General features: G+C 42.1%; 2 protein-coding genes across 5 annotated transcripts; one reads left to right on the top strand and one right to left on the bottom strand.

Annotated features, from left to right (window-relative positions):
- The first annotated feature begins 650 nt into the window (after positions 1–650).
- LOC139379021 (eukaryotic translation initiation factor 5A-1) lies at positions 651–9,479 on the top strand. Its single transcript, XM_071121735.1, has 6 exons — positions 651–1,029; positions 2,973–3,142; positions 3,440–3,544; positions 4,369–4,500; positions 7,729–7,801; positions 9,267–9,479. The coding sequence occupies exons 2-5, from the start codon at positions 2,975–2,977 to the stop codon at positions 7,789–7,791; spliced, it is 468 nt and encodes a 155-aa protein (XP_070977836.1). The 5' UTR covers positions 651–1,029; positions 2,973–2,974; the 3' UTR covers positions 7,792–7,801; positions 9,267–9,479.
- Positions 9,480–11,633: 2,154 nt separating this feature from the next.
- LOC139379018 (G protein pathway suppressor 2-like) lies at positions 11,634–18,366 on the bottom strand. 4 transcript variants are annotated; one of them, XM_071121729.1, is made up of 10 exons: positions 18,178–18,366; positions 17,780–17,897; positions 17,442–17,551; positions 17,230–17,342; positions 16,923–17,002; positions 16,606–16,685; positions 14,640–14,814; positions 14,337–14,494; positions 12,407–12,502; positions 11,634–12,047 (listed from the first exon to the last, which is right to left on the bottom strand). In XM_071121729.1, the coding sequence occupies exons 2-10, from the start codon at positions 17,871–17,873 to the stop codon at positions 11,955–11,957; spliced, it is 999 nt and encodes a 332-aa protein (XP_070977830.1). In that variant the 5' UTR covers positions 17,874–17,897; positions 18,178–18,366; the 3' UTR covers positions 11,634–11,954. The 4 variants fall into 4 exon arrangements, with proteins under 4 accessions (XP_070977830.1, XP_070977831.1, XP_070977832.1 ...); XM_071121730.1 differs by having other exon boundaries at positions 14,640–14,784; positions 18,178–18,340; XM_071121731.1 differs by having other exon boundaries at positions 14,640–14,784; positions 17,442–17,662; positions 18,178–18,339.
- Positions 18,367–24,256: the final 5,890 nt, after the last annotated feature.

The following is a 24,256-nucleotide window of genomic DNA, read 5'->3' as shown; positions in this document are numbered from 1 at the left end:
GGAGTGAAGACCAGAAATCTCAACTAGCAAGCAAGTCACAGCAATGAAAAATTGCGTTCACGCGAAGGGGGGGATTCTGTCAGGGGGGAGATTTTCGGCACAACACCTGTTTAGAGAAATCAGTTGTAGGAGTTGAGCATGTACCAATGAATGGCTGCATTATAGCTGTTAACATTGATGATGAATATGAGTATGATGCATGAAATGGCACACGTGTATGAAAGCATGTACTATGCTGTCCTCGAGCTGTTGTCTATTAATGTAATGTATTGTCCTGTTTCATGTTTTGTGTGGACCCCAGGAACAATAGCTGCTGCTTTAACAGTGGCTAATGGGGATCCTAATAAGATACTAAAATACTAGTTACATGGTGTGTAAAACAGCGCCCATATTGTTATTCCCGAAGATAACAGTCATTAGAATGAATGAGAGGGTCCCCATGCTTAGTACATGCACTCGGTCTTGTTGGCAAGGAAATATGAATCTCTGTTATTTGATGCAGTTGAGGTAAATGTATGTCATTTTCTTCGGGTTCTGAGCTCATTTGGACAAGAGGTTCCATTCCAAGTCTCTCGATATTCCCGTGATTTCGCCCCCCTCCCCTGTTCTAGAATCGAAGGAGAGACAGTGACCACGCCTGCGCACTGAGCACCATACTGCCGAGGTTCATTTCATGGGTATTTGGAAAGGCTGGGTGAGGGAGTGAGTGAGCGAAAGGTGGAGAGTGCTAGACTTTAAGGTTCACACTCTTTTTAGGCTGGCGGCTGACCTAAGCGTGCGCCCCCCGACGAGAACGATTTCGACCGTGCGGAGGCTAGTGAAAGCGACTGGAATGAGAGAAGAATAAAGTGAGAGCTGATTTAGGAGTAAAGGAACGACAAGCAGAGGCACCGCGGCGGTAGACACCAGCCAGACAGCCGTTAGCTACGGACGGAGAGAGAGAGAAAAGGAAAAAATTAAAAGGGGGACGGTTTGACATTTGTGTAAAGCGCACAGAGTAACCAAATTGTGGAAACCTTAGTACACCGGGTAAGTTAGCCTACTTATCATAACATGAATATAAAGGGCGTGATCTTGCGTGAGAATAACATTGCATATGCACATGGCTGCTCATAGCTGTCACGTTATTTTCATGCTACATAGCTGGTCATTTGTGAGCATTGTGTGATGATAGCCTAGTAATAAAACAACATTGTATTGTTGGAAAAACCCTCCAGCCAATCGTTGTTTCCAGTTTGATAAACAATATGCTGTTAAATTGGCCCTTGCTCACTAATAAAGTTTTCGCTACGTATCATCCCACTACATTTATTTCATCCAAATAACTGGTGGTAAGATTTTACGCATAGAAATTGACCCAAATAACTTGGACCGAAACTCATCCTGCAGGTATGCACGCCGTAGCCTTATCATACGCATAAGCGTAATAATTATACTCTAGTAGCCTACATTCCAATTAGCAACGTCGCCTATTCAATGTATCACAATTAAGATATCTCCTTGTGTGCTTAATGTAACAATGTAACACACTGAAATGACCACGCGCTAATGCAACAATGTTGTACTTGGCTCTCGACTGGAGCGGAGCCCCCAGTTATAGTGGGCCTCAGCCACTGAGCAGTGTTCATGCATGCAGCGACGCCGTCACTGACAGCCCGTTAACGTTTTGTGCGCACTAGGCCGCACTCGGCTCCAACACTGCGGAGCAAGACACGCGTGCTATAAAAAGGTGGCAGCGACAGTTTTTCTGTCACTAATATTTTAAATTAACATATCCCTATTACGTGTGTTTACGTGAGTCTCTTAATCTCAAAGTGGCCTTGTGTGTGTCAAGCGCCGTCGATAAGATGCTACCAGTATAATCAGTGTCGTTTACCAGGCTATGGCTGCAGACCGAATTAAATCATAGTAGATTACTTGGAATATGGGGCCGGCCATACTTTTGTAGAGTATTCTCTTGAATGGACATTACTTCCCACCTTTATCTTTGCCATTATTCTAATAGCAAGTTGACCTTTGTAATATTCTTGACATTCTAACCGAAATGCAAGACGCACCCGTGCGCTGGGCCTTTCCATGAATCGCGTCCACTCTTCCGCCGCCACAGAATCAGTTACACACACTAAGCAAATAATACACCTGCTTGTTTCCATATTTAATTATTTTGACAATCTTCCTATTTTTCTGTCAATGGCGCAAAAATAACAAAGATAAGGCCTATAAATGATTGAGTAAACTGTTATATATTTTTGCTTATGGTGAGTAAGCTATGGCTGACTGGTCCAGGTGCCATATCTCTGTTACTTTATTTAGCTCAGTCTGCTCTTTTTCTCTCTCCTTATGGCAGTGAACCAGCTCTTCATACATTTTGTATTCAATTAATAATGTTGCATTTCTTAAAGTTCTTAAGTAAAATATGTAATTACGTGGCTGGTCATTTGGACAAATTTAAAATTATTATTGAAAATTCACAGAGGGAGAAAGTATAGACCTACTGCACACTTCATTACACTGTAGGTAATAATTTTTATTTTGATGACTAATGTGTTCATTGTTAATAATAGGAAGTTTGCAGGAGTACACTCCCTTTGTATACATTTATTCTTTAGCAATGCCTTTTAAATGTCTATTATACACTTATCAACAAATAGCTCATTTCCAAAGCATAAGCCATAACCAATATGTATTAGAATGGCGTTAGAGGCATGTAGACCACTTGGAGTCATTGGTCTCTGCCCTGAACTGCCCTCCCACATGACTCCTCCCCCTATGGCAGGACTCCTCTGCCCCCAACCCCAGGACTCCTCCCCCAACCCCTGAACTCCCATCCCCCTCCCCATGACTTCTACCCCAGGACTCCTCAGTATTTGAGTGATGCCATTACCAGTGATGTCATTAACCAGTTCTTAGTCCTCGTTAACCTCTCTCCATATCCCCCTTTCCCCGCTTTGACATCATGGGCTCGGGATCAGGTATGGCAGACGCAGACGTCGACTTCCAGACAGGCGATGCCGGGGCATCCGCCACCTTCCCCCAGCAGTGCTCGGCGCTGCGCAAGAACGGCTTTGTGGTGCTGAAAGGACGACCCTGCAAGATCGTGGAGATGTCCACCTCCAAGACCGGGAAACACGGCCACGCTAAGGTCAGTGGTGTCTGACTGTAACCATGTTTATAGCTCTGGCTAATGAGTGATAATAAAGATGTTGTGTTTCCATGCAGACATAATTACATTGATCAGAGTCATGAGAAAGAGTAGCTGTGGCTGTTATCTTGAATTCGGTAAGACTTTCCTCCAGTCAGAAGAAGAAGAAGACTTTCTCACATTTGCAGCGTTATCCTGAACTTCACACTATATGTCTTGTCTATGTGCTGTGTGTCTACGTGCTGTGTGTCTGCCAGCTCCATAAACAGTTTTGTGTTTTGTTTCCTTTATGGGCAGGTCCACATGGTTGGTATTGACATCTTCAACGGCAAGAAGTATGAGGATATCTGTCCCTCCACCCACAACATGGACGTCCCCAACATCAAGAGACTGGACTACCAGGTGAAGGGCCAAAGTAGTGAGGAGGACAGAAGGGACGGAGGGAGAGAGGGAGAAGTAGAGAGAAAGAGGTATTGCCAGTTTGAGTGAGATGGCCAGTTACCCAAAACTCACTCTCTAACTGAATGGCCACGTCACTGGTAAAAATCTAATCAAATAATAGATGTCCCTTGAGTATTCTGATTCCCTATTTCTAATTCTCCGACTCACGCCCCTGCCTCAAATCAAATCCAATTTCATTTCTCACATGTGGCGAATATAACAGGTGTCGACGTGCCCTTGTTGACGCACACTGGAAGATCTGAGGGGATTGATTAGGTGTCAACAGTATCGTGGAAACTCCCTCTAGTCTATTTACAGGCTAAGTGGAGACATCAGCATTATTCCTGTACCAATCCAGTGGGAAGGTGAGGGAAAGTCCATGAGGGTAGAGGAACGCATCGTAGCATTTGTGCTGATGTAGGTGAAGGTCATTATTTAGTAAAACACTGGGATGGAATGCCTTTGAGCTACACCAGCACATGTTCCAAACTTTTTCATGGTCCTTAGAGCTGGATAGGGAACCTCAAGTAGGTAGCTGTTCTTTCTCCTGTGCTCATTTTCATTCTCTTTGGGCTGGGAGACTGTGGGTGGGGGTGACAGTCAGTTGATTGGAGGGCACAAAAGAGCTCAAATTGGTAGACTGGCAGTGCATTGGCATTCACAAAAGGTGCAGAAACTAAAACAAAGAGCCTATTTCATACATTGTCTCTTATCTTTTCTGTCATCATAACACAACCTTATTCTCTTCTCTTATCCTTTCCCTCCCTCCTCACTTCCCCCTGCAGTTGATTGGGATCACGGATGGTTACCTGTCTCTGCTCCAGGACAGTGGTGAGGTGAGAGAGGACCTAAAGATGCCAGAGGGAGACATGGGCAAAGAGATCGAAACCAAGTATGACGCTGGAGAGGAGATTCTGGTCAGTGGTGTTCCCGTTTCCTCTCTTCTTGTTGTTCATGTTCTTGGTTTTTCTTGTTCTTCTATGATTCTCCCTGGAGAGAAAATTACATTGTTTTTTTTAATTGAACCTTTTGTTAACGAGGCAAGACAGTTAAGAACAAATTCTTATTTACAATGACGGCCTTAACCGGCCAAACCCAGACGACATATGTCCCCTTTTAGCATTATGGTTTTGTAAGACAGTGTTTCATAGCTCTAATCAGGTGTGTAGATAGACATATCTGATTCATGTTTTCCTCTCTTCTTCTGATCCATGTACTCAGTGTGTGCTTGGTGGAAATTCCTTACTTATAGGTCGTTATCAATAAAACGTCACAATAGTATTTGATTTGTCTGCTGGGGGCAAGGAGACCTCCGGCTCATCATCACCTCTTGACCACAGTCAGAACTACACATTTCCGATTATTTCACATTTAGCTCTATCATCAGAGTTATACAGAAATCAGTAAAGATCAATTCAACATGTTTTTTCAGATATGTGAGGGTAACCAAATCCATTTGGCATGTAGCTAGCTAGCTAAAGCAAACAACATGTGCCATTTAGCTTGCTTCATCAGAGAGTAGCCTTTTGGGAAAGAGCTTGTCTTCATCCTGGTAAAGTTGTCAGTAGGACGACATCTAGTTTATCTTCTGAAAGTTTGCTTGTTAACTAGCCATATTGACTTGATACAGTCGGAAGTTTACATACGGTTAGGTTGGAGTCATTAAAACTTGTTTTTCAACCACTCCACAAATTTCTTGTTAACAAACTATAGTTTTGGCAAGTCGGTTAGGACATTTACTTTGTGCATGACAAAGGAAATTTTTCCAACAACTGTTTACAGACAGATTATTTAACTTATAACTCACTCAGAATTCCAGTGGGTCAGAAGTTTACATACACTAAGTTGACTGTGCCTTTAAACAGCTTGGAAAATTCTAGAAAATGATGTCATGGCTTTAGAAGCTTCTGATACGCGAATTGACATCATTTGATTCAATTGGAGGTGTACCTGTGTATGTATTTCAAGGCCTACCTTCAAACTCAATGCCTCTTTGCTTGACATCATGGGAAAATCTAAATAAATCAGGAAAAACCTCCCCAAAAAATTGTAGACCTCCACAAGTCTGGTTCATCCTTGGAATCAATTTCCAAACACCTGAAGGTACCACGTTCATCTGTACAAACAATAGTACGCAAGTATAAACACCATGGGACCATGCAGCCGTCATACTGCTCAGGAAGGAGACACGTTCTGTTTCCTAAAGATGAATGTACTTTGGTGCGAAAAGTGCAAATCAATCCCAGAACAACAGCAAAGGACCTTGTGAAGATGCTGGAGGAAACGGGTACAAAAGTATCTATATCCACAGGCTTGCAAGCCGAAGAACACCATCCCAACCGTGAAGCACAGGGGTGGCAGCATCATGTTGTGGGGGTGCTTTGCTGCAGGAGGGACTGGTGCACTTCACAAAATAGATGGCATCATGAGGGTGGAAAACTATGTGGATATATTGAAGCAACATCTCAAGAAATCAGTTAAAGCTTGGTCGCAAATGGGTCTTCCAAATGGACAATGACCCCAAGCATACTTCCAAAGTTGTGGCAAAATGGCTTAAGGACAACAAAGTCAAGGTATTGGAGTGGCCATCATAAAGCCCTGACCTCAATCCTATTGAAAATGTGTGGGCAGAACCGAAAAAGCATGTGTGAGCAAGGAGACCTGTGAAACTGACTCAGTTACACCAGCTCTGTCAGGAGGAATGGGCCAAATTTAACCCAATTTATTGTGGGAAGCTTGTGGAAGGCTACCCAAAACGTTTGACACAAGTTAAACAATTTAAAGACAATGCTATCAAATACTAATTTAGTGTATGTAAACTTCTGACCACTGGGAATGTGATGAAAGAAATAAAAGCTGAAATAAGTTATTCTCTCTACTATTAATCTGTTATTTTACATTCTTAAAATAATGTGGTGATCTTAACTGACCGAAGATGGAATTTTTACTAGGATTAAATGTCAGGAATTCTGAAAAACTGAGTTTAAATGTATTTGGCAATGTAAACTTCCGACTTCAACTGTAAGTTATTAGCGAGTTAGCCAATTTGACGTGGCCCATCAATCAATGTAGTATGTCTGTCAGCAGCAATCGTGATTAAACACTATTTAAAAACAATGTTGAAAATGGGATAATGTAGGCTAAGTAGGCCTGTGTTGGTTGGAGAAAAAAAGTACATTATTTCTACTAACCAACCACTATGTGTAGCCAACTGTAAAAAGTTTATACCAGTAGCTTGCAAAGTAAACATTAACAGCCATCAGTAACGTGACATCGGCAAATGTTCCCTTCTGCTGCTTGACAGGCAGACCCCACAAAGGATGGGGAATGAACCTAAACCACTCGTACTTGTCAGGTATAGTTTTTTTTATATCACTCAAATACCCATTTAATGGTGGCGAATATTGAGACATATCGTGAGGCTCTACCCTCATGTATCGGAAGTTACATGATCAATGGATGTTTACTGATCATGAAAAGCATGCAGTTATGCCGACTTTTTTCAAATTTATACTTCTGACGATAGAGCAAAATGTGCACAATTGTTTTGCATGGAATAATCTGACATTTGTAGTTCTGACTATGCTCTTCAAGAGGTGATGACATTACAACCAAATAGTTAACATTTCTCTAATAATCCCTTGAAACCGGTTGTCAACACTCGGTTGTCAATGGTTTTAGAGAGGCTGCGGGTTTCCAAGCCCCCCGGAAAACAAATCAAACGCTCTGCAACTGATTGTGATGTTTTATTGGTAACCCATTACAGCTGCTATTGTCACATTGAACCCATATACTTCTGGGAATCCAATGTCCCTGTCACAAACTGTTCAAAATATCAGAGCACACACTGGCTTAGCAGAGCAAACAAATGCCCTCACTTCACAGGTAACAATGAATATTGGCAGCACTAGAGATACATGGAATTCATCAGTAAGACTGTACCATACTCCCAGCAGCTCACTGCGTTCCCAAGTCAACCGGCTGTAAAAGTTGAAGTGTTATGGTTTGGGGGTTACAGTTACCTCAAGTCTCAGGGAAGGGGATGATGTCACAGCCTAAGATGGCCACACCTAGTTTACTTCCACTACACCTGCAAAGTTGTTCTTCTTATAATAATTTAAAAATAATTTTTGTTTGTTTCCCAGATCACTGTTCTGTCTGCAATGAATGAGGAGGCTGCAGTTGCCATCAAGGCCATGGCCAAATAAGACACTACAGGTAAACACAGAAGCTTTCTGTATCCCAACTGACCTACCTGTCACCCCTCACCCCATTCATACTCACACTGCCTGTGACAAAAGTGTCTGGAAATGTGCGGTATGTGTGTGTCATGCCATGCACTTTATTTGTATGTGTATTTATCAGCCAAGGCTAGGTACACTCTTTACTTTGCCTAACAACACACTGAAACACTTTGGCTGCTACACATGCTTCTTTATTATTATTTCATTTACTAGGCTGTGCAGTCTTTATGCTGACTACAGCATATGTCTGTTTTGAAAAACATGGGGAAGTAACTGGACTGTATACTGAGGATGTCTTACATGTTAATTACATTAAATCTCTGAAGGGTACCTGTGAAGCAATATGTTACATCAATGGACTTTTCTACCCCTTATGCACTTACTGCTTCCTTGTTGTTATTCATTTACGGTATTTATGTACAAGCACAATGTGTGTGTATATATATATATATATATCTCTATCTTGTATAAAGAGTTGTTTTTATATAGATTCCCATGCTTGGTGTATTTGTGTAATGGTGTATTTCAGTGGTTTTCGAACTTTTTCAGTGGTGACACAATTTTTTCCTCCCAAGAATTTCTCAACCCCGGCCCAAATCTAATGACAAAATCAGTTATATTATTTTACATCAACAAATAACCTTAAATTCATTGCATTCATCTCTTATCAAAATGAAAAGAACCCAAAAAATACATTTAGCCCATAAAATTGTTTTTTCAAATGATCTTTCTCAAAAGGTTTGTATATTGTCCCGTGCAATAATCTGTACTCTTAAAGGGATACTTCGGGATTTTGGCAATGAGGCCTTTTATCTACTTTCCCAGAGTCAGATGAACCTGTGTTTACCAGTTTTATGTCTATGCGTGCAATTGCTAACTAGCGTTAGCACAATGACGAAGTGTATGGGTATCTGCTAGCATGCTAGCAGGTACCCATAGACTCAGATACCCATAGACTTCCAGTAATTGTGCTGATACTAGTTAGCATTAGCTTGCTAAACTACCTCTAACTTCCTACATAATGTGCACCGACATAAAAATGGTATCGACAAGTTCATCTGACTCTGGGGAAGTAGATTAAAGGGCCTCATTGCCAAAATCCTGAATATCCCTTTAATTAGAAAAATCAAGAGTACCGACCCCCCCCTGAATTTCTGCCTCGACTCAGACTTTGAATACCACTGGATATGAAATGTGAGGTCAAGGTTGTTGAATGTGCTGTCGGTTACTGTATTTTGATGTGTGAACGGATCTTTGTGTTTGGAGTGTGTACTGTACCTCAAAGAACTTGTGAACTGTTTTGTATTGATGCACACTCAACTACACTGTCCGCTTTTTTTCTTTCTTCCTCATTCACTTCCTCTTGCTCTTTTTCCCCTTTTCTCGTTTTCTACCTATCCTACCCCTGTACTTTCCTTGACCTCCCCACTCTCTTTCAGGGGTTAACAAGATGCACTGGATCTGAAAAAGGAGGGAATACGGCCATGTCAAAGCTATTCTCTCTTTTTCTTTCTTTTTTTATTTTTCGTCAACTCTCTCCCTCTGTACTTTCTCGCCCTTCTCTGGGTAAAATTGGAAACTAATTTCAATAAATAATTGGGAATTGCAAACAGTCAAAACATTCTCTCTATATATATATATAAATACACACAGTATATACACAGCATACAAGTCAGTACACACACGGCATACAAGTCAGTACACACACGGCATACAAGTCAGTACACACACGGCATACAAGTCAGTACACACACGGCATTCAAGTCAGCATTCAAGTCAGTACACACACAGCATACAAGTCAGTACACACACAGCATACAATTCAGCATTCAAGTCAGCACACACACACACACACACACACACACACAGCATACAAGTCAGCACCAGTAAACACAAACAGCATACAAGTCAGCACCAGTACACACACACACACACACACACACACACAGCATACAAGTCAGTACACACACGGCATTCAAGTCAGTACACACACGGCATTCAAGTCAGTACACACACAGCATACAATTCAGCATTCAAGTCAGCACACACACACACACAGCATACAAGTCAGCACCAGTAAACACAAACAGCATACAAGTCAGCACCAGTACACACACACACACACACAGCATACAAGTCAGCACCAGTACACACACACACACAGCATACAAGTCAGCACCGGTAAACACACACACATACACAGCATACAAGTCAGCACCAGTAAACACACACACACACACAGTATACAAATCAGTACACACACACACACACACACACACACAGTATACAAATCAGTAAACACACACACACAGTATACAAATCAGTAAACACACACACACACACACACACACACAGCATACAAGTCAGCACCAGTACACACACACACACACACAGCATACAAGTCAGCACCAGTACACACACACACACACACACACACAGTATACAAATCAGTAAACACACACACACACACACACACACACACACACACACACACACACACACACACACACACACACAGCATACAAGTCAGCACCAGTACACACACACACACACACAGCATACAAGTCAGCACCAGTACACATACACACACACAGCATACAAGTCAGCACCAGTACACACACACAGCATACGAGTCAGCACCAGTACACACACACACAGCATACGAGTCAGCACCAGTACACACACACACACACAGCATATGAGTCAGCACCGGTACCCACACACACACACAGCATACAAGTCAGCTCCAGTACATACAAGTCAGCACCAGTAAACACACACACACACACACAGCATACAAGTCAGCACCAGTAAACACACACACAGCATACAAGTCAGCACCAGTAAACACACACACACACAGCATACAATTCAGCACATGTATATACACACACACACACACACACACAGCATACAAGTCAGCACCAGTACACACACAGCATACAAGTCAGCACCAGTACACACACACACACACACATCATACAAGTCAGCACCAGTACACACACACAGCATACAATTCAGCACCAGTACACACACACACAGCATACAAGTCAGTACCAGTACAGACTAACGGAGAAAGAAGAAATGGAGAAAGAAGTGCTCTCACAAACATGCCGCCTGTAAGGGCGTAGGTAGCTACTGCACCTACAGTCAGGGGAGGGCTGGTGGAAATGTCTCAAATGTATTTTTTGTAAATTCTCTCCTGATTGATCAAGGGCTTCTTCAACTCTAGATTTATGATGAGTGATGTTCTGTTTAGGAGCGCATTCGGCGGGAGCGCTGTGCTCATGTTGCAATAGAAATATAGAACTGGCACCATTTTCAATGTAACAATGGAGACGTTACTGATTTTCAGAGTGATCCGCCCTTCTGAATGAGCCCCATATGTCCTATTCAATATTGTGTGTATCGTATATCACCTAAACTTGTCTGTTAAAACATGCCAGGATCAGACCTTTCAGAGTAGGAGTTGAACAAGCGTCACACAGAAGCATTTGGGAGAAAGGAAACACGCATGCCAATTCCAGTGTTTAATTTCAGTCTTTCACAAGTATCTGATTGAGACCACGTACAGGACCTTTCAGCAAAGAACTTGGCCAAGACCCTTAGAGGCTGCCAACAGAGCAGGTAGCTAGCTAGTAGACACACTGGGTCACCTATAGGGAGAGGCACCATGTAGTTGACCCATTATTACTTTGTACAAACTCATGAGAAAGTTATGGCATGTTTTTTGCTTTATTGTATTCACAAAGAAGTCCAAACTGTGCAGAACGTCTCCCACCCCAAACAAAATTAAAGACAAATTGTTAAATTGTGATTTTTTTATTTGTTTTGGAGGACAGTTTCCGAGGTAATAGATCCAAACCCAAAATCAAAAAGTAAAACACTACAGTTTCAGGAGAAGTTTCCTAGAACATTTAGGCCACTAAAACTCAAGTAATACAGCAGTAATAAAATGAACTGTACAACAAATATTAAAGTCAAGCCTGTGGGTTTGGGCTTTACAATCAACCATCATAATCCAAGTTTACTATGACATAATTCCAGTCTTCTCGAATCTTGAGTGAGCCAATGAAATCTGAACGATAAGAACTCCCGGGGGAGATAGTTTAGGCAGGTAACCATGGTTACTTGCTGTGGTGATAGAACCTCTGTGAACTCTGGGCATGGGGGAGGAAGGCATGGCGGGGAGCCGTTTGGGGAGAGCTCTGGAAAGGTGCCTGGTGGACAAAACGTCAATTAAAATGTTACCAAGCAATAGTTAAGAACTTTAAGACAAACCATCAATATTTCAAATGACCAAGTCATCATTTAAATAGAATTTCAGGTGATACATTAAAAAAAGTGTGCCTTCACTATTAAGATTAATTCATATTAAAGATTCACACTGGTTTGACTGGCTTTAACTATGAGAGCTTGGACAAAACAAAAGTACAATCACTTTTCAATCTATACTGCAACAATAAGCAAAGCAATCCACTTTTTAAAATTGAAATAACCACTTTCAGATGCACCCATATTTCTGATGGGGTGATAGGTCAACAGTGGGCGGTAACAGTGAGGGGTGGCTAAGAGTTACCTTTGGAGTGGGGATCTGGACAGCCAAGGAGGGGGTGGGCAGCAGGCCAGCAACAGATGCATGGAGGGATTGGGGGTGCATGGGTCTCATAGCACCCTGGAACAACAGGAGTTTAGGGAAACACAAGGAAAGGACAAGAGGTACAGTTGAAGTCGGAAGTTTACATACACCTTAGCCAAATAATCAGTTTTTCACAATTCCTGACATTTATTCCTAGTAAAAATTCCCTGTCTTAGGTCAGTTAGGACCACCACTTTATTTTAAGAATGTGAAATGTGTCAGAATAGTTGAGAATAATTTATTTCAGCTTTTATTTCATCACATTCCCAGTGGGTCAGAAGTTTACATACACTCAATTAGTATTTGGTAGCATTGCCTTTAAATTGTTTAACTTGGGTCAAACGTTTTGGGTAGCCTTCCACAAGCTTCCCACAATAAGTTTGGTGAATTTTGGCCCATTCCTCCTAACAGAGCTGATGTAAATGAGTCAGGTTCGTAGACCTCCTTGCTCGCACACGATTTTTCAGTTCTGCCCACACATTTTCTATAGGATTGAGGTCAGGGCTTTGTGATGGCCATTCCAATACCTTGACTTTGTTGTCCTTAAGCCATTTTGCCACAACTTTGGAAGTATGCTTGGGGCCATTGTCCATTTGGAAGACCCATTTGCGACCAAGTTTTAACTTCCTGACTGATGCCTTGAGATGTTGCTTCAATATATCCACGTAAATTTCCTCCCTCATGATGATCTATTTTGTGAAGTGCACCAATCCCTCCTGCAGCAAAGCACCCCCACAACATGATGCTGCCACCCCTGTGTTTCACAGTTGGGATGGGGTTCTTTGGCTTGCAAGCCTCCCCCTTTTCCACCAAACATAACGATGGTCATTATGGCCAAACAGTTCTATTTTTATTTCATCAGACCAGAGGACATTTCTCCAAAAAGTACAATCTTTGTCCCCATGTGCAGTTGCAAACTGTAGTCTGGCTTTTTAATGGTGGTTTTGGAGCAGTAGCTTCTTCCTTGCTGAGCGGCTTTTCAGGTTATGTCGATATAGGACTCGTTTTACTGTGGATATAGATACTTTTGTACCTGTTTCCTCCAGCATATTCACAAGGTCCTTTGCCGTTGTTCTGGGATTGATTTGCACTTTTCGCACTAAAGTATGTTCATCTCTAGGAGACAGAACGCGTGTCTTTCCTGAGTGGTATGACAGCTGCTTGATCCCATGGTGTTTATACTTGCGTACTATTGTTTGTACAGATGAACGTGGTATTTTCAGGTGTTTGGAAATTGCTCCCAAGGATGAACCAGACTTGTGGAGGTCTACAATTGTTTTTCTGAGGTCTAGGCTGATTTCTTTTGATTTTCCCATAATGTCAAGCAAAGAGGCACTGAGCTGGAAGGTAGGCCTTGAAATACATCCACAGGTATACCCCCAATTGACTAAAATGAGGTCAATTAGCCTAACAGAAGCTTCTAAAGTCATGACATAATTTTCTGGAATTTTCCAAGCCGTTTATAAGGCACAGTCAACTTAGTGTATGTTAGCTTCTGACCCAATGGAATTGTGATACAGTGAATTATAAGTGAATTAATCTGTCTGTAAACAATTGTTGGAAAAATGACTTGTGTCATGCACAAAGTAGATGTCCTAACTGACTTGCCAAAACTATAGTTTGTTAACAAGAAATTTGTGAAGTGGTTGAAAAACAAGTTTAAATTACTCCAACCTAAGTGTATGTAAACTTCCAAATTCAACTGTATAAAGGAGTATCAAGGACAACTCGGGTTTGAATTTGTACAATATGAACTTATATTAAAACAGATTCACAACTAGGTTTAGTGGTTGAATAGAAAACGTAACCTTATAATGTGCATGTCTTGAAAGAGCATCTTTCTCCCAATCTGTCTGACCAGTGGTCTTACCCCGTCAGTGAAGCCAGACTGTTGGTTGGCATGTTCCAACTGCTTCTGAAGGGGTATTCCAGCACCAGGGATGAATCCTTGCTGGGAGGTGAAGTGACTGTGAACAGCGTAGCCAGGCTGTTGAGGAAGGTACTGTATGGCCTGGAACGCAGACGCACCTGGACAGGAGACAGACAGCAAGAGTCAGACTTTGGAAACTAATACTGCAGGATGCTGTCATGATTAGCAATTGTAGTTACTACATAGTCCACAATGGAATTTCCTGTCGGAGGCATTAATATTCAGCTTGCACACACATGCTACCTCTGATCTGGGAGCTATTGGCGAAGCTGACGGGTACAGAGGAGCTGGGGGCGTAGCTGGAGGGGTGCTCTGACTGACTGCCACCGAACTGGCCGTGCTCTGCCAGGCCCGCACTAAATCCAGGCTGGCTCTGGTAGTGGCGGCCCTGTGGGGCGAGGAGAGTGAAACGGTCACTCTATAAGAGGTCACACAGAGCATGGGTTATGTGTCTGTTGTTGACATCACTGACAGTTACTATGTTTCAGTGGGTGTTTTTTTTAACTACAGAGTTAAGGATTTGATTCCAGCTTGGGCCGAATGCTGATGCCTGGAACTCACTTTATTGACACTATTGATGCCAAGATATACAATTGAAGTCGGAAGTTTACATACACCTTAGCCAAATAAATTTCAACTCAGTTTTTCACAATTTCTGACATTTAATCCTAGTATAAATTCCCTGTCTTAGGTCAGTTAGGATCACCACTTTATTTTAAGAATGTGAAATGTCAGAATAATAGTAGAGTGATTTATTTCAGCTTTTATTTATTTCATCACATTCAAGTGGGTCAGAAGTTTACATACACTCAATTAGTATTTGGTAGCATTGCCTTTAAATTGTTTAACTTGGGTCAAATGTTTTGGGTAGTCTTCCACAAGCTTCCCACAATAAGTTGGGTGAATTTTGGCCTATTCCTCCTGACAGAGCTGGTGTAACTGAGTCAGGTTTCTAGGCCTCCTTGCTTTTTCAGTTCACACGCTTTTTCAGTTCTGCCCACACATTTTCTGTAGGATTGAAGTCAGGGCTTTGTGGTGGCCACTCCAATACCTTGACTTTGTTGTCCTTAAGCCATTTTGGCACAACTTTGGAAGCATGCTTGGGGTCATTGTCCATTTGAAAGACCCATTTGCAACCAAGCTTTAACTTCCTGACGGATGTCTTGAGATGTTGCTTCAATATATCCACATAATTTTCCATCCTCATGGTGCCATCTATTTTGTGTAGTGCACCAGTCCCTCCTGCAGCAAAGCACCCCCACAACATGATGCTGCCACCCCCGTGCTTCACGGTTGGGACGGTGTTCTTCGGCTTGCAAGCCTCCCCCTTTTTGCTCCAAACATAACAATGGTCATTATGGCCAAACAGTTCTATTTTTGTTTCATCAGACCAGAGGACATTTCGCCAAAAAGTACAATCTTTGTCCCCATGTGCAGTTGCAAACCGTAATCTGGCAATTTTATGGCGGTTGTGGAGCAGTGGCTTCTTCCTTGCTGAGCGGCTTTTCAGGTTATGTCGATATAGGACCCGTTTTACTGTGGATATAGATACTTTTGTACTTGTTTCCTCCAGCATTTTCACAAGGTCCTTTGCTGTTGTTCTGGGATTGATTTACACTTTTCGCACCAAAGTACATTCATCTCTAGGAGACAGAACGCGTCTCCTTCCTGAACGGTATGACGGCTGCGTGGTCCCATGGTGTTTATACTTGCGTACAATTGTTTGTACAGATGAAAGTGGTACCTTCAGGCGTTTGGAAATTGCTCCCATGGATGAACCAGACTTGTGGAGGTCTACAATTGTTTTTCTGAGGTCTTGGCTGATTTCTTTTGATTTTCCCATGATGTCAAGCAAGGAGGCACTGAGTTTGAAGGTAGGCCTTGAAATATATCCTCAGGTACACCTCCAATTGACACAAATGTGTCAATTATGTCAATTATTGCAAATTATGTCAATTAGCCTATCAGAAGCTTCTAAAGCCATGACATTGTCATGCACAAAGTAGATGTCCTAACCGACTTACCAAAACTATAGTTTGTTAACAAGAAATTTGTGGAGTGGTTGAAAAACGAGTTTTAATGACTCCAACCTAAGTGTATATAAACCTCCGACTTCAACTGCTTGATAAAAATATGGCCATTACAATAGCGACATCTAGTGGTTAGATGAGACATTACACATACAGAGGGCCACCCAGTTGCGACTCACCGGGATGACAGGTGTTGGAAACAACTGCTTACTGCGCTCCGACATGAGAGCCCCGGGCCTGTTGTGACTGACTGGACTGCCTGATAGAGGTTAGAGAGAACAAAAAAGTGATGAGGGAGTACGGTGTAGTGACCGGCGGGAACCTCAGAAGTAATTTGTGGATAGACTAATTGTGGGCCAGTGCCACATATATTAAATTCATGTGTTCAAAGTAAACAGCTTGTGATAAATACATCTGGAAAATGACCACGTTATTTTGATGTTCATTTAATGTAATTGCTTAGGAGATGACAGTCATGAACACGTGTATAGCTTACCTTGGATGTTGAGGAGATGCTGTCCTGTATGCATGGTTAGACTGGACTGGTAGCTGGCTGACGTCAGTGTTGTGATGTCACTGCAGGAGAGGTAAAAACAGATGAGATATCTGACAGGAGATTTCTAACAATCAGCAAATCCTTTATATATGGCCTTACTAAAATCTCAGTCCTACTCCAAACTGGGAGGGTTGCATTTCAGTAATCTAATGTGGCTTATTGACCTTATTTCATGAAGGTTCACTAACGTTAAGGAAGCTTGACTATTGAGATGCACCTGAGGAGTCAGAGGCTCCCTTCCTCTCACCTCTGCTCCTTCCTGCGCCTCTTTTCCTCCTCGTGCAGGACCTTCTTCAGCTGGAGGAAGAGCTGATGCTTCTCCTCCTGCAGTCCCTGCAGCTTCTCCCCCATCTTCATCACCTGTGAGGAGGAAAAGGGAATGTAAGAGAGGGTTAAGGTGAGATAACTAACTTCAGAGGATGGGCTATCTCCCATCTGTTTGTTATGACGTTCTCTGACCTGTTCTTTCGTCTCCTCCAGTGACATCCTCTCCTCTATCTCTTTTGTTCTCTTTCGCTCTTCTTCCTCCTTCATCTTCTGCTCCATCATCTTGTCCACCTCTTCCTCCTCTAAGATTAGGAAGAAAAGAGACACCAATTACAACAACTTAATTGTGGAATTTGTTCTCTCTTCTTCCTCTTTCATCTTCTGCTCCATCATCTTGTCCACCTCTTCCTCCTCTAAGATTTGGAAGAAAAGAGACACCAATTACAATGACATAATTGTGGGAAAAATCTGGCTTTTTGGTTATGTTTGGGAAGAAATGCAGTAGCCAAGCCAGCCTTGTGATATCTCACCCTGTCTTTTGCGATCTCTTTCTCTCATAATGTGTTTGTGGAGGGCTCTGGCCATGGCGTTGGACAGCTTCGGTCTGTCCTGCAGAGCAGGCATGGTGACAGGAAGTGGAGGGGCCAGCTGAATGCAGCAGAATCAATTGAGAAAATATGGGAAGTAAATATAGTTACAGGCAACAACAGCAAAAGGTGACAATTATTTGCTAGAAACTGACACTTGTTTTTTTATTTTTATATTTACTTTGTTTTTAATAGAAATAATAAATTGCATGCATTCACCCCCACCTAGCTAACGTTGCATTGCATCTGATCTGGCTATGCTAGCAGCTAGCTAACGTTACATTGTTAATGTTAGATCGATGAAGGGCCAGCAGGCGCGAAGTTGTAAACAGAGAACTTACTTTCGTTGCTTTGCGAGTATTCCAAGATTAAAACTTTTGTCTCCGCTTGGTGTGTGTTTTTTGGTGTGGATTATAAAGCGGAACATTTGTTATGCTATGAAAAACTGTAACTTTGTTTCTATATTATGAATTTCGTGTTCATAAATGAGTTTTTTTTTCTCCCGAACTGATACACTTCCGGTGTGAAAGGACGCTTCCTGTTTTAACGTCAGTGAAGCCCTGGGAGTTGGGGTTTCTATTCAGTACTTCCCAGGGGACCTTGAGAGTAAAAGTAAAGATACCTTAACAGAAAATGACTCAGGTAAAAGTGAAAGTCAGCCAGTAAAATACTACTTGAGTAAAAGTCAAAGTATTTGGTTTTAAATATACTTAAGTATCAAAAGTAAATGTAACCGCTAAAATACAGTATACTTACATTGAGTGGCTGCTGCCAACACACTGACTCAACTCCAGCTACTTTAATAATGGAAATGGATGGAAATTGATGTAAAAATATATCACTAGCCACTTTAAATAATGCTACTTAATATAATGTTTACATACCCTACATTAATCATCTCATATGTATATGTATATACTGTACTCTATATCATCTACTGCATCTTTATGTAATACATGTATCACTAGCCACTTTAAACTATTCCACTTTGTTTACATACCCTACATTACTCACCTCATATGTATCTGTACTCGATACCATCTACTGCATCTTGCCTATGCCGTTCTGTACCATCACTCATTCATATCTTTATGTACATATTCTTTATCCCTTTACACTTGTGTGTATAAGGTAGTAGTTTTGGAATTGTTAGGTTAGATTACGCGTTGGTTATTACTGCATTGTCGGAGCTAGAAGCACAAGCATTTCGCTACACTCGCATTAACATCTGCTAACCATGTGTATGTGACAAATAACATTTGATTTGATTACTTAATTGAACCAGTTTCCTGTCTTGCTAAGCTGTCCTGTCTTGTGTTTGGGATCATTGTCATGCTGAAAGACCCAGCCACGTTTCATCTTCAATGCCCTTGCTGATGGAAGGAGGTTTTCACTCATATCACAATACATGGCCCCATTCATTCCTTCCTTTATCAGTCGTCCTGGTCCCTTTGCAGAAAAACAGCGCCAAAGCATGATGTTTCCACCCCCATGCTTCACAGTAGGTATGGTGTTCTTTGCATGCAACTCAGAATTCTTTGTCCTCCAAACATGACCAGTTGAGTTTTTACCAAAAAGTTATATTTTGGTTTCATCTGACCATATGACATTCTCCCAATCTTCTTCTGGATCATTCCAATTCTCTCTAGCAAACTTCAGACGGGCCTGGACATGTACTGGCTTAAGCTGGGGGACACGTATGGCACTGCAGGATTTGAGTCCCTGGCGACGTAGTGTGTTACTGATGGTAGGCTTTGTTACTTTGGTCCCAGCTCTCTGCAGGTCATTCACTAGGTCCCCCCGTGTGGTTCTGGGATTTTTGCTCACCGTTCTTGTGATCATTTTGACCCCACGGGGTGAGATCTTGCGTGGAGCCCCAGATCGAGGGAGATTATCAGTGGTCTTGTATGTCTTCCATTTCCTAATAATTGCTCCCACAGTTGATTTCTTCAAACCAAGCTGCTTACCTATTGCAGATTCAGTCTTCCCAGCCTGGTTCAGGTCTACAATTTTGTTTCTGGTGTCCTTTGACAGCTCTTTGGTCTTGGCCATAGTGGAGTTTGGAGTGTGACTGTTTGAGGTTGTGGACAGGTGTCTTTTATACTGATAACAAGTTCAAACAGGTGCCATTAATACAGATAATGAGTGGAGGACAGAGGAGCCTCTTAAAGAAGTTACAGGTCTGTGAGAGCCAGAAATCTTGCTTGTTTGTAGGTGACCAAATACTTATTTTCCACCATAATTTGCAAATAAATTCATTAAAAATCCTACAATGTGATTTTCTGGATTTTTCTTCCCTCATTTTGTCTGTCATAGTTGAAGTGTACCTATGATGGAATTTACAGGCCTCTCTCATCTTTTTAAGTGGGAGAACTTGCACAATTGGTGGCTGACTAAATACTTTTTTGCCCCACTGTATGTGATGGTACGCAAGGTTTGAAATTATGTTTAAGTTAAATATATCTGTTTGGGTAAATTTGCAGTCAACAAATTATTTATAATTATGTCCTGGCTTCCTTACCATCCACTCAAGAAAAATAATTATCCCACGGCTGAATCAAGTTGATGATCCCTGGTATAGATGATTTAGACTCTAATGGTGAATAACCCTTTAAAGTCATTTATTTTAATAATGTATATACAGGTTGTTCATAGTAGTCATTTCCATTCCTTCAAGGGGCTCTCCAGTGTTCATTCCTCACAGGCAAGTTCTTCCACACTGATCTAGACAAACCATTTCTGTATGGACCTCGCTTTGTGCACAGGTGCATTGTCAGACTGAAACAGCAAAGGACCTTCCCCAAACTGTTGCCACAAAGTTGGAAGCACAGAATCGTCTAGAATGTCATTGTATGCTGTAGCATTAATATTTCTCTTTACTGGAACTAAGGGGCCTAGTACGAACCATGAAAAACAGCCCCAGACCATTATTCCCTTACAGTTGGCATTAATCATTGGGACAGATAGCGTTTTCCTAGCATCCACCAAACCCAGATTTGTCTGTCGGACTGCCAGATGGTGATGTGTGATTTATCACTCCAGAGAACGCGTTTCCACTGCTCTAGAGTCCAATTTAATATATATATTTTTCTATTTAACCTTTATTTAACTAGGTAAGTCAGTTAAGATCAAATTATTTTTTACAATTACTTCCTACACCGGCTAAACCCAGACGACGCTGGGCCAATTGTGCGCCGCCCTATGGGACTCCCAATCACGGCCGGGTGTGATACAGCCTGGATTCGAACCAGGGCGTCTGTATTGACGCCTCTAGCACTGAGATGCCATGCCTTAGACCTCTGTGCCACTCGGGAGCACCAATGGCGGCGAGCTTTACACCGCTCCAGCCGACACTTGGAATTGCGCATGGCAATCTTAGGCTTGTGCGCGGCTGCTTGGCCATGGAAACCCAATTCCACAAAAATCCTGACAAACAGGTATTGTGCTGACATTGCTTCCAGACGCAGTTTGGAACTCGGAAATGAGTGTTGCAACCGAGAACAGACGATTGTTATGTGCTACAGAAAGGTGGCGTCTTATGACGGTGCCGCAATGAAAGTCATTGAGCTCTTCAGTACGGACCATTCTACTGCCAATGTATGTCTATGGAGATTGCATGGCGGTGTGCTTGATTTTATACACCTGTCAGCAACGGGTGTGGCTGAAATAGCCAAATCCACTAATTTGATGGGTTGTCCAAATACATTTGTATATACAGTACCAGCCAAATTTTGGACACACCAACTCATTCAAGAGTTTTTCTTTATTTTTACTCTTGCAGGAAATCACACACAGAATGAGCAGTATGGCTGGTGGCATTGTCATGCTGGAAGGTCATGTCAGGAAGGGTACCACATGAGGGAGAAGGATGACTTCTCTGTAAGGCACAGTGTTGAGATTGCCTGCAATGACAAGCTCAGTGTGATGATGCTGTGACACACTGCCCCAGACCATGACGGACCCTCCACCTCCAAATCGATCCCGTTCCAGAGTACAGGCCTCGGAGTAACACTCATTCCTTCGACGATCAACGCAAATCTGACCATCATCCCTGGTGAGACAAAAACATGACTCGTCAGAGAAGAGCACTTTTTGCTAGTCGTGTCTGGTCCAGTGACGGTTTGCGCAGCGTTGTTGCCGGTGATGTCTGGTAAGGACCTGCCTTACAACAGGCCTACAAGTCCTCTGTCCAGCCTCTCTCAACCTATTGCGGACAGTCTGAGCACTGATGGAGGGATTGTGCGTTCCTAGTGTAACTCTGGCAGTTGTTGCCATCCTGTACCTGTCCCGCAGGTGTGATGTTCAGAAGTACCGATCCTGTGCAGGTGTTGTTACACGTGGTCTGCCACTGCGAGGACGATCAGCTGTCCATCCTGTCTCCCTGTAGCTCTGTCTTAGGTGTCTCACAGTACGGACATTGCAATTTATTGCCCTGGCAACATCTGTAGTCCTCATGCCTAATGCACATTCATGCAGACGAGCAGGGACCCTGGACATCTTTCTTTTGGTGTTTTTCAGAGTCAGTAGAAAGGCCTCTTTAGTGTCCATAGTTTTCATAACTGTGACCTTAATTGCCTACCGTCTGTAAGCTGTTAGCGTCTTAATGACCGTTCCACAGGTGCATGTTCATGAATTGTTTATGGTTCGTTGAACAAGCATGGAAAACAGTGTTTAAACCCTTTACAATGAATATCAGTGAAGTTATTTGGATTTTTACGAATTATCTTTGAAAGCCAGGGTCCTGAAAAAGGGACATCTCTTTTGTTGCTGAGTTTATTTTCGACATCGTAGAAAAATAAGTTAAGACATCAAAACTACAATGAAATAACACATATAGAATCATGTAGGGGTGGCAGGTAGCCTATTGGTTATAGTGTTGGGCCAGTAACCGAAAGGTTGCTGGATCGAATCCCAGAGCTGACAAGGTAAAAATCTGTCATTCTGCCCCTGAACAAGGCAGTTAATCCACTGTTCCCCGGTAGGCCGTCATTGTAAATAAGAATGTGTTCTTAACTAACTTGCCTAGTTAAAAGGTTAAATAAAAAAATGTAGTAACCAAAAAAGTGTTAAATCACATTTTATATTTGAGATTCTTCAAAGTAACCACCTTGATGACAGCCTTGGATAACAGCTTTGCACACGCTTGGCATTCTCTCAACAAGCTTCATGTGGTAGTCACCTGGAATGCATTTCAATTAACAGGTGTCTTAACAGTTAATTTATGGAATTTCTTTCCTTCTTATTCCATTTGAGCCAATCAGTTGTGTTGTGACAAGGTAGGGGCGGTATACTGAAGATAACCCTATTTGGTAAAAGACCAAGTCCATATTATGGCAAGAACAGCTCGAATAAGCAAAGAGAAATGACAGTCCATAACTAAGACATGAAGGTCAGTCAATCCGGAAAATTTCATGAACTTTCAACGTTTCAAGTGCAGTCGCAAAAACCATCAAGCTCTATGATGAAACTCTCTCATGAGGACCACCACAGGAATGGCTACCTTGTAGCCCAAATAAATGCTTCAGTGTTCAAGTAAGACACATCTCATCATCAACTGTTCAGAGTGTGTGAATCAGGCCTTCATGTGGTCAAATTGATGCAAAGAAACCACTACTAAAGGACACCAATAAGAAGACTTGCTTGGGCCAAGAAACACAAGCAATGGACATTAGACTGGTGGAAATCTGTCCTTTGGTCTGATGAGTCCAAATTTGAGAATTTTGGTTCCAACTGCTGTCTTTGTGAAACACAGAATAGGTGAACGAATGTTCTCTGCATGTGTGGTTCCCACCTTGAAGCATTGGGGAGGTGGTGTAATGATGTGGGGGTGCTTTGCTGGTGACACTGTTGGTGATTTATTTAGAATTCAAGCAACACTTAACCAGCATGGCTACCACAGCCTTCTGCAGCGATACGCCATCCCATCTGGTTTGCGCTTAGTGGGACTGTCATTTGTTTTTCAACAGGACAATGACCCAACACACCTCCAGGCTGTGTGAGGGCTTATTTGACCAAGAATGAGAAGGATTAAGTGTTTCTTCAGATGACCTGGCCTCAACCCAATTGAGATGGTTGGGATGAGTTGGACCGCAGAGTGAAGGAAAAGCAGCCAACAAGTGCTCAGCATGTGTGGGAACTCCTTCAAGACTGTTGGAAAAGCATTGCAGGTGAAGCTGGTTGAGAGAATGTCAAGAGTATGCAAAGCTGTCATCAAGGCAAAGGAAGGCAACTTTGAATCTAAAATATATGTTGGTTTGTTTAACACTTTTTTGGTTATATGATTCCATATGTGTTATTTCATAGTTTGTCTTCACTATTATTCTACAATGTAGAAAATAGTAAGAATAAAGGAAAACCCTTGAATGAGTGTCTAAACTTTTGACTGGTACTGTATAATGCATGTCGAAAATATGCAGGTTT

The sequence above is a fragment of the Oncorhynchus clarkii genome, chromosome 21 (assembly GCF_045791955.1).
Source record: "Oncorhynchus clarkii lewisi isolate Uvic-CL-2024 chromosome 21, UVic_Ocla_1.0, whole genome shotgun sequence".
NCBI classification, from domain to species: Eukaryota; Metazoa; Chordata; class Actinopteri; order Salmoniformes; family Salmonidae; genus Oncorhynchus; species Oncorhynchus clarkii.
This window is presented reverse-complemented; position numbering and strand designations above follow the sequence as displayed.